The 11,918-nt window shown below is 47.7% G+C and overlaps 1 protein-coding gene and 1 non-coding gene across 2 annotated transcripts in view; both read right to left on the bottom strand.

Moving 5' to 3' along the window:
* Positions 1-539: 539 nt before the first annotated feature.
* Positions 540-11,918, bottom strand: part of BTBD16 (BTB domain containing 16) — a 66,480-nt gene continuing 55,101 nt past the window's right edge. The window contains exons 15-16 of the mRNA XM_060404594.1: positions 10,053-10,241; positions 540-8,477 (exon numbers count right to left, since the gene is read on the bottom strand). Of these exons, the coding sequence (XP_060260577.1) occupies positions 8,409-8,477; positions 10,053-10,241 (258 nt within the window). The 3' untranslated portion in view covers positions 540-8,408. The remainder of the gene's footprint in view (positions 8,478-10,052; positions 10,242-11,918) is intronic.
* TRNAY-GUA (transfer RNA tyrosine (anticodon GUA)) lies at positions 1,411-1,482 on the bottom strand. The gene has a single exon. It is a non-coding gene; the product is annotated as a tRNA-Tyr (tRNA).

Below are 11,918 nucleotides of genomic sequence, written 5' to 3'. Positions count from 1 at the left end.
CATTGAAATGTCCAGCAATGATTTTTAGTATATTTACAGTTTCGCTACCATCACTTTTAGAACATTTTCCTCATCTCAAACAGAAACCCTGTACCCTTTAGCTGTCACCCCTCTTCTCTCTCCAGCCTTGTCCTTCCTCCAGCTGTAAGCAACCACTAAACTACTCATTTTCCTGTTCTGGCATTTCATATGCGAGGAACCATATAAGGCTTTTTTATGTGTGTGACTGGCTTCTTTCACTTAGCATCATGTTGTCAAGGTTCATTCACCTTATAGCATGTATCAGTAGGCACTTCATTCCTATCTACAGCTGAATAATATTCCATTGAAGTCATCATTAACTTAGTGAACATGAATTTGAGCAAATCCAGGAGATAGCAAGGGACAGAGGAACCTAGCTAGATGCAATCCATGGGGTTGAAGAGTCAGACATGACTTAGCAACTGAACAACAACGGCTCTACTAAATTTGCTTATCTGTTTATCAGCTGATAGACATTTGGGTTCTTTTCACCTTTTGGCTACTATGAATAATGAACATTTTTAAAAGGTAGGAATATGGATGGTTTTTTTATTTTAAAATATTTTCCTGTGTTTCCCACAAAGAAAATACTTTTATAGAAGAGGAAATATGATCAAACAGCAGGGATAAATGAAATGAAATGAATAATGAACACTTGTGCACAAGTTTCTGTGTGGACATATGTTTTCGTGTCTTTTGGGTATATACTTGGTAGAATTGCTGGATCTTATGGCAACTCTATGTTTAATCATTTGAGGAACTGCCAGACTGTTTCCCAAAGTGGCTGCACCATTTCACATTCATTTTCATCATCATCATCCCACCACCAGCAGCAGCATATGAGGGTTCCGATTTTTCCACCCAAATCCATTTTAATTCCACTCCTACTCAAGTCTCAGCCCAGGTGTTACTTCCGTGTGGAGGGCTCTCGCTGGGCCGTGCACACCCTCCTGGGACCTAGGTCAGCTTCTTTGCTTTAAGCGTTCAAAGAAGTGGGCTTCCTCTCTCCAGGGCACTGAGGCATCAGTCAGTGCAAGGATTCCATCAACACCCACCTCTCCCCACACTGTGGGCTCCATGCGGGTGGAGACTGTGTTGTTCCCTTTTGAAGCCCTGACCCATGCCACAGTGGCCGCCCACGGGAACTCTGGCATGAACGAATGAGTCAGGGTTGAAAGCACAAAAGGTACGTGACTCATTCAGTCACCAAGTAGAGCCCTGGGAGCCGTTCATCCTCTTCCACCCTGTCCAACATGGTAAAGTGTTAGTCGCTCAGTCATGTTTGATTCTTTGCAACCCCATGGACTATAGCCTGCCAGGTTCCTCTGTACATGGGATTATCCTGGCAAGAATACTGGAGTGGGTAGCCATTCCCTTCTCCAGGGGATCTTCCCCACCCAGGGATTGAACCCGGGTCTCCTGCGTTACAGGCAGATTCTCTACCATCTGAGCCACCAGGGAAGTCCAATATGGTAACCACCGGCCAAATATAGCCACTGAACACTTGAAATGTGGCCAGTGCCACTTAGAAATTAAATTGTAGATTTTATTTCACTTTGAATGCAATTTAAATAATTGTCAGTGCAGGTGAAACTGAGGTATCACTGGAACCTTCAGCACAAGAGCTGAGTCCTGCTTCCTGGACATCAGAACCCTCCTCTCCCGCAACATGCTTCTCCCTGCCCCTGAGGAGGCGGCCCGCAGACCAGGCAAATGTTTGGGTTGGCCGAAGGGTGAGCCTCAGGCACGGCTGGCCACTACCGCTCCCTCCTTCAGGGCCTGGGGAGAGACCAAAATGCTCAGTACTCTGTGGGGAGGGGGATCTCTAGAAACCAGAAGGACCTGATCCTGTTCCTTCTACTTGCACTTGTGGCTATTTAAATTCAACTACATTAAGATGAAATAAACTTAACTCAATTTCTCAATCACACTAGCCACGTTTAACTGCAGTGGCTACACGGGCTAGTGGCTACCATATAGACCAGGGTGGATATAGGGCCTGTCCATCACTGCAGAAAGTTTTGTTGGACAGCCCTGCCCCAGAGGTTTCCCTGCAGAGGGTTCTCTCCTGCCTCCTCCAGAAAAGTCCCTCCTCCCTGCCTCCCAGGTCTCAAGGCCTCAGAGCTTATGGGCCAGACTCCCACACATCCCAGGCCATCCCCCTGTGTGCAAATGGGGCTGAGACTTCTCCCACCCAGTTCCTGGGGAGCCCACCCTTCCCCACCAGCAACTCTGCAGGCCAGCATGCCCCCTTCTCATCCCAGGCTTACAAGCAAAAATTTCCTCTCTCGTCTGATATGCTCGTCTCCAGGATGTAAAACTCTCAAAAGAAGAAAGAGGGGAAAAAGGACCTCTGCTCTTTCTAATTCACTCTCATCCTGATGAGCTCATGGGAAAAGACAGTTCATTTTTCCCCGGGTCCTCTTTTTCCTGGTCATAGGTACAGCCATTCACTTCCATTCTTCTCCTCTCATGGAATCAGCGGTCTCAGTGAATGATTGTAACTGGGAAGGTCTACCAACAGTGCCTGTCTCAACTTTTTCATTTTGCATAATGGGAAACGCCCAGAGGAGGAAAATTACTTGACCAATATCACGGAGCATCCATCTTGACCTAATAAATACTGTGTTGTGCTTAGTCACTCAGTCGTGTCCGACTCTTTGCAGCCGAATGGACTGCAGCCCGCCAGACTCCTCTGTCCACTGGGATTCTCCAGGCAAGAATACTGGGGTGGGTTGTGATAAATACTGAAGGATTCCCAACATTAAGGAGGAACAAAGATAAATTGTATCAAGCTCCTTCTATGTGTTGGGTGCTTTACCAATCACATCAACTTACGTAATACCACAGGTCTTATGGCCCAATTCAGATTAGACTCTGAGGTCCAAGAAGTTAGATGACTTATCTAAAGCAACACAGCTAGTAAGGGGACAGAGCTAGGACTCAAACCCTTGCCTTGCTACTTCAGGACCCAAAAGAGTTGGTATGCACAGAGTGAATCCTAGGCTATCTCTGTTGGAGGGGAAGGTCTAGGGAGATGAGCCAGATGGTGGGTGATGGGATAAGAACACACAGAGAAGGTCATGGATGTGGCATTTAACATGCTATGTTGACCAACACTCATGGTCACTGCTTTTGGCATTGTGACTGTGGGTTTCTTAAATTGCAGTCTAAGAAGTTCTCACGTGTAAGATCATCTTAAGAATTTTTTATCTTGATTGCTACTTCCCAGGTCCAGAGATTTTGTGATGTGAACACTGCTGATGTTTGCACGACCAGAGCTTCACCTGGGATGTAAAAAAGTTCCCTTTGAACCACTTAAGCAAGGAGGACCTGAAAGATGGGTTTTTAGGTTGCAAATTTCTGCCACTGAAATTCCGGTTCCCACTTTTGAGGCAGACCTTGCCCCCTAGTGGAAAGGGGTGGACTCTGCATCACAATAAATGGTCCACCCATAAGAGAAGTGGAAGTGAAAGTCTCTCGGTCCTGTCTTGACTCTTTGCGACCCCGTGGACTATACAACCCATGGAATTCTTCAGGCCAGAATACTGAAGATTCCCTTCTCCAGGGGATCTTCCCAATCCAGGGAAAAACCCAAGTCTCCCGCCCTGCAGGCAGATTCTTTACCACCTGAGCCACAAGGGAAGCCCAAGAATACTGGAGGCAGTAGCCTATCCCGTCTCAAGCGGATCTTCCTGACCCAAGTATCGAACCGGGGTCTCCTGCATTGCAGGCGGATTCTATACAAGCTGAGCTACCATGCTCAACCCATAGGGGAGTGCCTCATTAATGTTCTCTAATTCATATTGCAGGAAATTTAGTTTTAAAAATAAAATTGGCCAATGTGGTGAAATAGATTCACAGGTTTGTTGCTGTTGTTGAATTTTTTTCACTGGTGGAGGAAGACAGTTGGGTGTGTGGGGTTCGGAGAGGAACCCTGCTGGAGAACCGACATATTTAGATCAGAGTTGTTTCTGGGTGTGACCCCAGACCTCCTGCATCTAGACCTCCCAGCAGCCTAGGAGTTAAAATGCAGGTTCTTCCCAATGAATAGCCCTGTCGGGGTGAGTATTAGGTGTTCAAGAAACACTTCAATTAGACACCTTAAAACTTTTGGGGCTTCCCAGGTGCTGCTAATGGTAAAGAACCTGCCTGCTAGAGCAGGGGACGTAAGAGACAAAGGTTCAGTCTTTGGATTGGGAAGATCCCCCGGAGAGGGGCATGGTAACCCATTGCAGGATTCTTGCCTGGAGAATCCTATGGACAGAGGAGCCTGGTGGACTACAGTCCATAGGACCGCAAAGAGTCGGACAAGCCTGAAGTGACTTCGCACGCTGCACAAAACTTTCGCCTCTTCTCAGTGGGCTGTGGAGGGAAGTGGAAACAGGTGGGCTCTCTGGCCAGAACTGAGGGGCCTCCCCCAGCTCTGCCACTCCGAGGAAACTGGGATGCACAAAATTTGAACTTGCTGAGACTCAGCTGCCACTCTCCCCGAGGTGGAAAATATACCTACCTTACAGGGAGTTGGGAGGATTCCGGGCGGGCGTCGAGTGTAGCATCTTTGTAATTTTATTTATTTATTGGCTGTTCTGGGTCTTCATTGCTGCGTAGACTTTCCTGTAGTTGTGATGTATGAGCTCTCATTGTGAAAGCTTCCTTACTGGGGCTCCGGGGCTCTAGATTACAGCTCGGTAGTTCTGGCACAAGCGCCTTGTTGTTCTGCAGCATCTTCCCAGACCAGGGAACAAAGCCGTGTCTCTGCTCTGGCAGGTAGATTATTTGCCACTGAGCCACCAGGGAAGCCCAAGTGTAGCTTCTTTGAACCAGAACTGTCACTCTGAGCCTGGGCCCTCCCCACCCCTTATGGAAATGACATCATCCCCTGTCCCTGACGCGCCAGGTCCATTTTGAGTGTCTCCAACTGCTGGCCCTGGAGGCAAGGGATAAAGCCCCAGCCCTTTAGACCCTTCCCCATCCTTTCCAAGAATACCTTTCTCCTACATATCTGGCTGTTGGGCTCTCACAGTTCAACTGATCACCTTATAGAGGCCTTTTTTGGAACTGATGTTCTGCAAGTATATTCCCAGTCCTGCGGACTCTGGGAAAATTGACATTGCGTATTCCAATCAGCTGAGCCAGGACAGGGGTTTCCCTTAGCAAGTGGGCAATCATTCATGTCTCAGCAGCACTTCCTCACAGCCTCTTCCCTCTTGGACATCTGCAGACTTGCTTTTCAGAAGCTTTTAGTTCTTATCTTTCCTGTTACCCCCTGGACTGTGGTAAAATGCCACCAGGCTGCTCTTTCTCCAGACCCAGTGATGTCGATCCCCATCCCCTCGTATACCTGGGGGGGCTGCTCCAGGGGGAGCTGTTACATGTAGTAGTGGCTGCACGGCTCACAGCACCTGGGGAGATGGGAGACAGAGGGGCTGCCTTATCCCCCTTTTATAGACAAGGAAGCACCATTCAGAGACAGGAAGTGACAAGTGACTTTTCTGACTTGGCACAATTATTTTGGAGGCAAGGCAAATTTACATTGCTTCTTCTTCCAAGGCTGTGCTTCTCTGTTAAAAAACAAACAAACAAACGAAAACCATCCTATTTAAGAACCATCAGGTTCTAAGGAAAAACTCATTGCATAATCCCATTTGGAATGGGAAGAAAACTCTAAGCGCATCTAAAAATAATTTGGGAAGGTCACCTGCCAAATTCTGAATGATGGGAGTCCCACTGGATTTTATTCTTTGAATTTTCTTATTTTTTTTCAGACAAGCCTGTATTATTATATAGAAGTAGCATTTCAGGTATAAAAAGGAAATGATCTTGCTTATTTGAAAATAAACTACAGATCCCTATGAAGACTCAGATGAATCTCAAACATAACGTTGAACAAAAGGATGCAGGTATGTAAGAGGGCACGTTGCATGATCCTGTTCATTAAATATTCAAACTAAATGGCCAACGTAATGAATGTGAGAGTCAGGATGGTGTTTACCTTCGAGGACCAGCAGTGCCTGGGAAGGGGTTCAAGGCGGGGTGGCACCTGGGGTGCTGATCATGCTCTGCTTTTGATCAGGTGGCTGGGATGGGGGTGTGTTCACTTGCGGTGATTCATCATCCTACATCATAGCTTTTTAGCATTGGTTTTGAGTTTTTATGATAATTCACTCAATTCCTATTTGAATGATGGTGTATTTTGACACAAGGAGACTGCCTCACTTGCCTGGCCTTGTCCCAGCCCTGCAGGGGTGGGAGGAATAATTGAAGCCATGTTTTCCAACAGGCTACCCCACTGGGTCACACCTATCAGTTCATCAAAACACTTCATATCAGGGACAGTCTGGAAAGCATAAAGCATAAAGGGTTTTTGAACAGAACAAATATAATAGAGAGAACAGATCACACAGATGAAGGAAGACCTGGGAAGGCAAACAGGAGAAGACCTGTGAGGCAACCTGGAGACTATCAGGAAATCTTCAGTGCCCTGGGGCTGGAGGGACACACAGGTGGTCCCTAGAAGCAGAAGCAAGGCCATCTGATGGGCCTGGAACCACAGCAGGAGGCTGCCAGGTAGGTACTGGGATAAGAGTGGAGCTGGAGCCATAGAGGAGACACAGCTCCTGCTGGAAAATGCTGTCCACAGCCCAGAGGGTGAGAAATTCCCGGGTTTCTCCCAGTCTCCTATTCTGCAAACTCCTGACACCACTTCCTGTTGGCTGGACCTGGCCAGATGCAAGTGGGGGAACAGGGGTGAGGACAGGCCCAGCTCCCAGTCCCTTTGTCCAACTCTTCCCTTTCTCACGCTCCCACCAACCTCTCTCCCTGCCAGGTCACTCTGCCCAGGGCATCGGTCCTCTGCTGGGAAGGAGGTTCCTTTAGCCCAGCTGCTTCTAAGGTGATCATTAGACTAAATTTAGTCTACCACCTTGTTGTCCATACAGCATCAGCAATGCTCCATCACGTTCCCAAAGACACCGGATAACACTCTGTGATGGACACACTCTAAAGTGATCCCTTGTATAAGCCTCTCCCCTTGAGTTTAGGTACAACATGTGACTCTCTTGTAGCCCAGAGAACATGGTCAAGGTGATGGGTAATCACCAAGATGACCTTGGATTACGCAAGGCTCTGTCTTAGCAGACCACAGTGAGAGGAACTCTCCTGCTGGCCTTGAAGGACAAACAGCCATGCTCTGAAATGTCTCTAGAGAGCCCCATGTGGCAGGGAAGTGCAGGGGGATGCTAGAACCTGGGTGGCTTCTTCCCAATAACCAGTAAGCAGTCAGGCCCTCAGCCATACAGCGGCGAGGAAATGAATCTGCCAGCAACCTCACGAGCTTGCACATGGCTTCTCCCCACTCGTGTCTTCAGATGAGAACACAGCCCAGCCACCACCATTGTAGACCTGACCCTGAGCAGGTGATGCAGCAAAGCCACCTGGACTATTGAGCCACCACAACTGTATAATAATAAATACATGCTGTTTTAAGCCACTAAACTTGTGGTGCTTGACTACACTGAGAGAGAAAACTAAGCCACAGAGTGGGAAGAGAAACTCTCTTCCCTTGTTTTCTCCAAACCACAGAGTTCCATTTAAAAAGGTGGGACAGTCAGTAAGTCACTCCATGCCTTATAATTACTGGTGTCCCTTCCTACCTCTTTTTCCGCCAGGGTCAATGGGCAGGTACATTGTTCTGTGTAGCAGGCAGAGAATGCATCACGAAAGGGGGAGCCCTGCAGCTCCCTGCTGGACTATGCTGTTACTGCTGGTGCTCCCATCAGAGTGCTCCCGAATATAATCAAATTAGGGCTGGACTCAGGGAGCTTTGGGGTCAATGATGGCAACAGACTCGTGGCTCTGGTACCTTCCATCCTCAAACAACACAAATGGGAGTGTTATCATTTGAATGTATCTCCCCAGAATTCACGTGTTGAATTCTAACCTCCCAAGGTAATCTCCTTAGGAAGTGGGGCCTCTGGGAGGTAAATAGGTCTGGAGGGCAAGGCCCTCCCTATGGGATTAGTGCCCTCATTAAAACAGGCCCCAGAGTGCTCCCTACCCCCTCCACCATGTGAGGACATGGGGAGAAGACAGCCGTCTATGAACCAGAAAGCAAGCTCTCACCAGACAGCACACGGAATCTGCAGGCGTCTCAATCTTGGACTTCCAGCCTCCAGACTGTGAGTAATCCAGTTTGGTTGTTTATAAGCCCCCCGCCCCACAGTCTGCGGTGGGTTGTTATAGCAGCCCAACAGAACAAGACAGTGAACAAAAGTGCTAACGCGACCATTGCTAACAAGGAGAGTCAGCTGAATATTTGAGCAGCCCCTTAATGTTACTTTATTTCTTCTTATGTGGACCAGTGGAAGAAATTCTTCTGAAAACTGTTAAGATAATGAGAAGACGAATGAAAAACTTGCATAGATAGGGATGCCCACAGTCTGGATTTTCAAGGCCTAAAAGATGAAACAAAACAAAGCAAATGAAACTTTTAGGATAAATGCAATCACCCTCTAGACGGGCTGAAAAGAGGAAGGCCTAGCAACGGTGTAAGGTGCTTGCTTCTCAACTCTGGCTGCACACCAAGGATCACGTAGGGAAGGTTTTTAAAACAAACTTTAAAAAATTAAGTCTAACTTGAACACAAGAGAGTGCACCAAACTTAAGGAAACATCTTGATGGATTTTCCCAGGTGAGCACTCCTGTGTGGTCACCATCCTGATCATAATAAAGAACATTTCAGTTACTTCTGAAATCTCTCTCATATTCCCTCCTGGTCAACATTCCAGCTTCCCCTGCTCCTGCCTCCCCAGTTCAGTTCAGTCACTCAGTCGTGTCCGACTCTTTGCGACCCCATGGACTGTGGCACAGTCATGGTGATGTGGCTTCCCTGTCCCTCACCAACTCCTGGAGTTTGCTCAAAGTCATGTCTATTAAGTCAGTGATGCCAACCAGCCATCTCATCCTCTGTAGTCCCCTTCTCCTCCTGCCTCCCGCCTGCACAAGGAAATTGCTATTCTGATTTCTAACATCATAGAGAATAACTTGAGAAGCTTTGAAAAATACTAATACCTGGGTTCCCCCCCAACCCCCACAGGATATCTGGTCGAGTCTGGGAGGCACTCAGACCTGGGGACTTTGCAAAGGACCAGGTGATTCTGATTGCAGCCAGGACTGGTGTGCACGCACACACCCATTCCCTGAAGGGCAGTGAGGGCTTGGATTCACAGCCTCCCAGCACTGCAGACAGGCTCTCCGGCAGTTTCTGGATTGCAGTCATCAGGAGCAAAGCCAGGTACTGAATCCACCTGGATGCCAGGGCAGCCCATTGAGGCAGATGACCTCAGTTCTCCTCAGATGAGCAACAGGCAGGTAGGCTGGGCTGTGGATTTTGGTGGAAGTGACAGGTGATATCCAGGCAAGAGAGGAGGTGCTGGCAGCAAATACCCTCCACCAAACATCCCTCCTCCCCCTAAAAGTACCCTTCCATATTTATAAAAAGGATCTGCATGTGTGCGTGCTCAGCCGCTTCAGTAGTGTCTGACTCTTTTCAACCCTATGGACTGTAGCCCACCAGGCTCCTCTGTCCATGGGGTTCTCCAAGCAAGAATACTAGAGTGGGTTGCTATGCCCTCCTCCAGGGAATCTTCCTGATCCAGGGATTGAACACATGCCTCCCACATCTCCTGTACTGCAGGCAGATTCTTTACCGGTGAGCCACTAGGGAAGCTGGAGAAAGGACCTGGTGTGACCCGAGTCAAGCAGCCTGGTTTGACTTAAGAGTTTTCAGTATGCCCAGATTTCATTCTAGGAGGTTTCTCTTTAGCGTAATTTGGAGCTGTGATAATCCTTTAAAAGCCTAAAAAAAAAAAAACCCCCCCAAAAAAAAAACCTAACAAACTTCTCCCATAGAGCACTGGAGATGTAAAGCAAGTGATCCCCAAAAAAGGTGCAGAGGAGAGAAACAGCAAAAAAAAAAAAAAAAAGAAAGAAAAGAAAAAAGAAATCAAAGAGAAAAGACGAGCACTCACGTGGCTTTTGCAGGATGGCTTGACCAACCCGAACTTCTGTGTGATGTGGTTCGTCCTGAACTCTTGCCATTTGCCATCCACCAGGGTCTGGGCTCTGATCTCGTAGGTCACCAAGCGTTCTGCTCTCAGGCTGATGGGAGTGTTCTCATAGACCGCAGAGGCACCCTCCAAGTCAGTGTGCCTTATTCTCTGCAAGAAGGGGGACCCGCCTTAGGTGGGACTGAAACCGGTGACCCAGAGTCAGCGAAACCTAGTTCCTGGCAAGCCCTCCTGTCTGATGTGTGCAGGGAGCAAGCACTTCCCCATGGCCCCATTTCCCGAGCACACTTGCTGCTGAGTCAGTTGGCATTTGAACCCTCACCGTGAGTAATGGCCGATGGACTGGGGTTTGGACAACCCAGGAAAATGCCAGGAAGTCAATCTGTATTGAATTGGAAGGTCTTCACATGGCTTTGCCAGAATTTAAAAACCGACATAGTATTCATATGAGCACTTTGACTACTGTTAAATAATTCACCTCTTCCATTCAGTAAAATCCATCACGTACGGAAATGCCTGAGTCACTGAAGACCAAGGACTGGCCCAAGGAAGAGATGTGACCCGCTCAAGGACACATAAAGAGGTGTGGCTAAGCTGGAAGAAAACCCAGGTTTCTCATTCATGTATCCATTCATGATCCAAAGGTACCACCCCTACCTTCTTGATACTGTGATTGGCAGTGGTAATAAAGAAAGATATGATAGGGCCTCCCTGGTGGGCCAGTGGTTAAGAATCTGCCTGCCAATGAAGGGGATAAGGGTTTGATTTCTGGTCTGGGACAATCCCTCATGCCACGGGGCACCTGAACCCATGTGCCACCACTACTGAAGCCGTGCTTGGCAACCAAAAAAGCCAACACACTTTGCAAAGAGGAGTCCACACACTGCAACCAGAGAAAGCTCTCCCACAGCAGTGAAGACAGTGCAGCTGAGAATAAATAAATTTTAAAGAGATATGGTAATATTAAAGATAGGGTTTCTCAAGGAGCTTAAAGTTTATGAGACTTCTAATCAAATCCTAAGTGGAGCATAAGGGTCCACCATCAGAGTTGTCACCATCATCATGGGGGCCCTGTTCCAAGTTTTTTGCACAATGTAACACATTTCATACTCACAACAACCTAGGGAGGTAGGTCGTATTACCTTCTCTGTCCTAAAGTTCTGGAGAGTGGACCTTAGGAGGTTCCTGGCCTCACCAAGATGATACAGCTCACCAGGCAGTTTGAATTCAGTCTCTACTCTGAAAGCCAGCTCTCCTGCCTCTCCTCAAAGTCCAGCAGGAGCTTGGAAGTGAAGGCCTTCACCCTCCTGCCTCCTCCAGGGTCCTGTCCACAGCTCTGCTTTGCCACCCTAAACAAGACCATTCCCTCTGTCTTTCCAGGCACTACACGCTACCTCCACGAAAGAAGGGCCACCTGTAAAGCATCACCCAGCATGTACAAATTGAAAGCATGCTGAAAGATTTTCCTGGCAGTCCAGGTTAAGACTTCGCCTTCCAATGCAGGGGATAGGGGTTCAATTCCTGGTTGGGGAGCTAAGATCCCGCATGCCTCATGGCCAAAAAACCAAAGCAGAAATAATATTGTAACAAATTTAATAAAGACTTTTAAAATGGTCCATATAAAACACCCTTAAAATAAAAAAAAGAAATAAAATGAATTGAGCCCCAGATGTAGTTTCAGAGGACTAGCATTTAACCCTGGCCTTAGCAGTGGAAGCCATACAAACATGAAGACATTCAGTTTTGAGATCCTCATCCGTTAAATGGGCTAATAGCAGCAACCTCACAACGCTGTTGCAAAAATCAAATGACATCACATCTATCAGC

This window comes from Ovis aries, chromosome 22 (assembly GCF_016772045.2).
Source record: "Ovis aries strain OAR_USU_Benz2616 breed Rambouillet chromosome 22, ARS-UI_Ramb_v3.0, whole genome shotgun sequence".
Classification (NCBI taxonomy): domain Eukaryota; kingdom Metazoa; phylum Chordata; class Mammalia; order Artiodactyla; family Bovidae; genus Ovis; species Ovis aries.
Note: the sequence above shows the minus strand (reverse complement) of the source record. Positions and strands in the feature narration are given on the sequence as shown.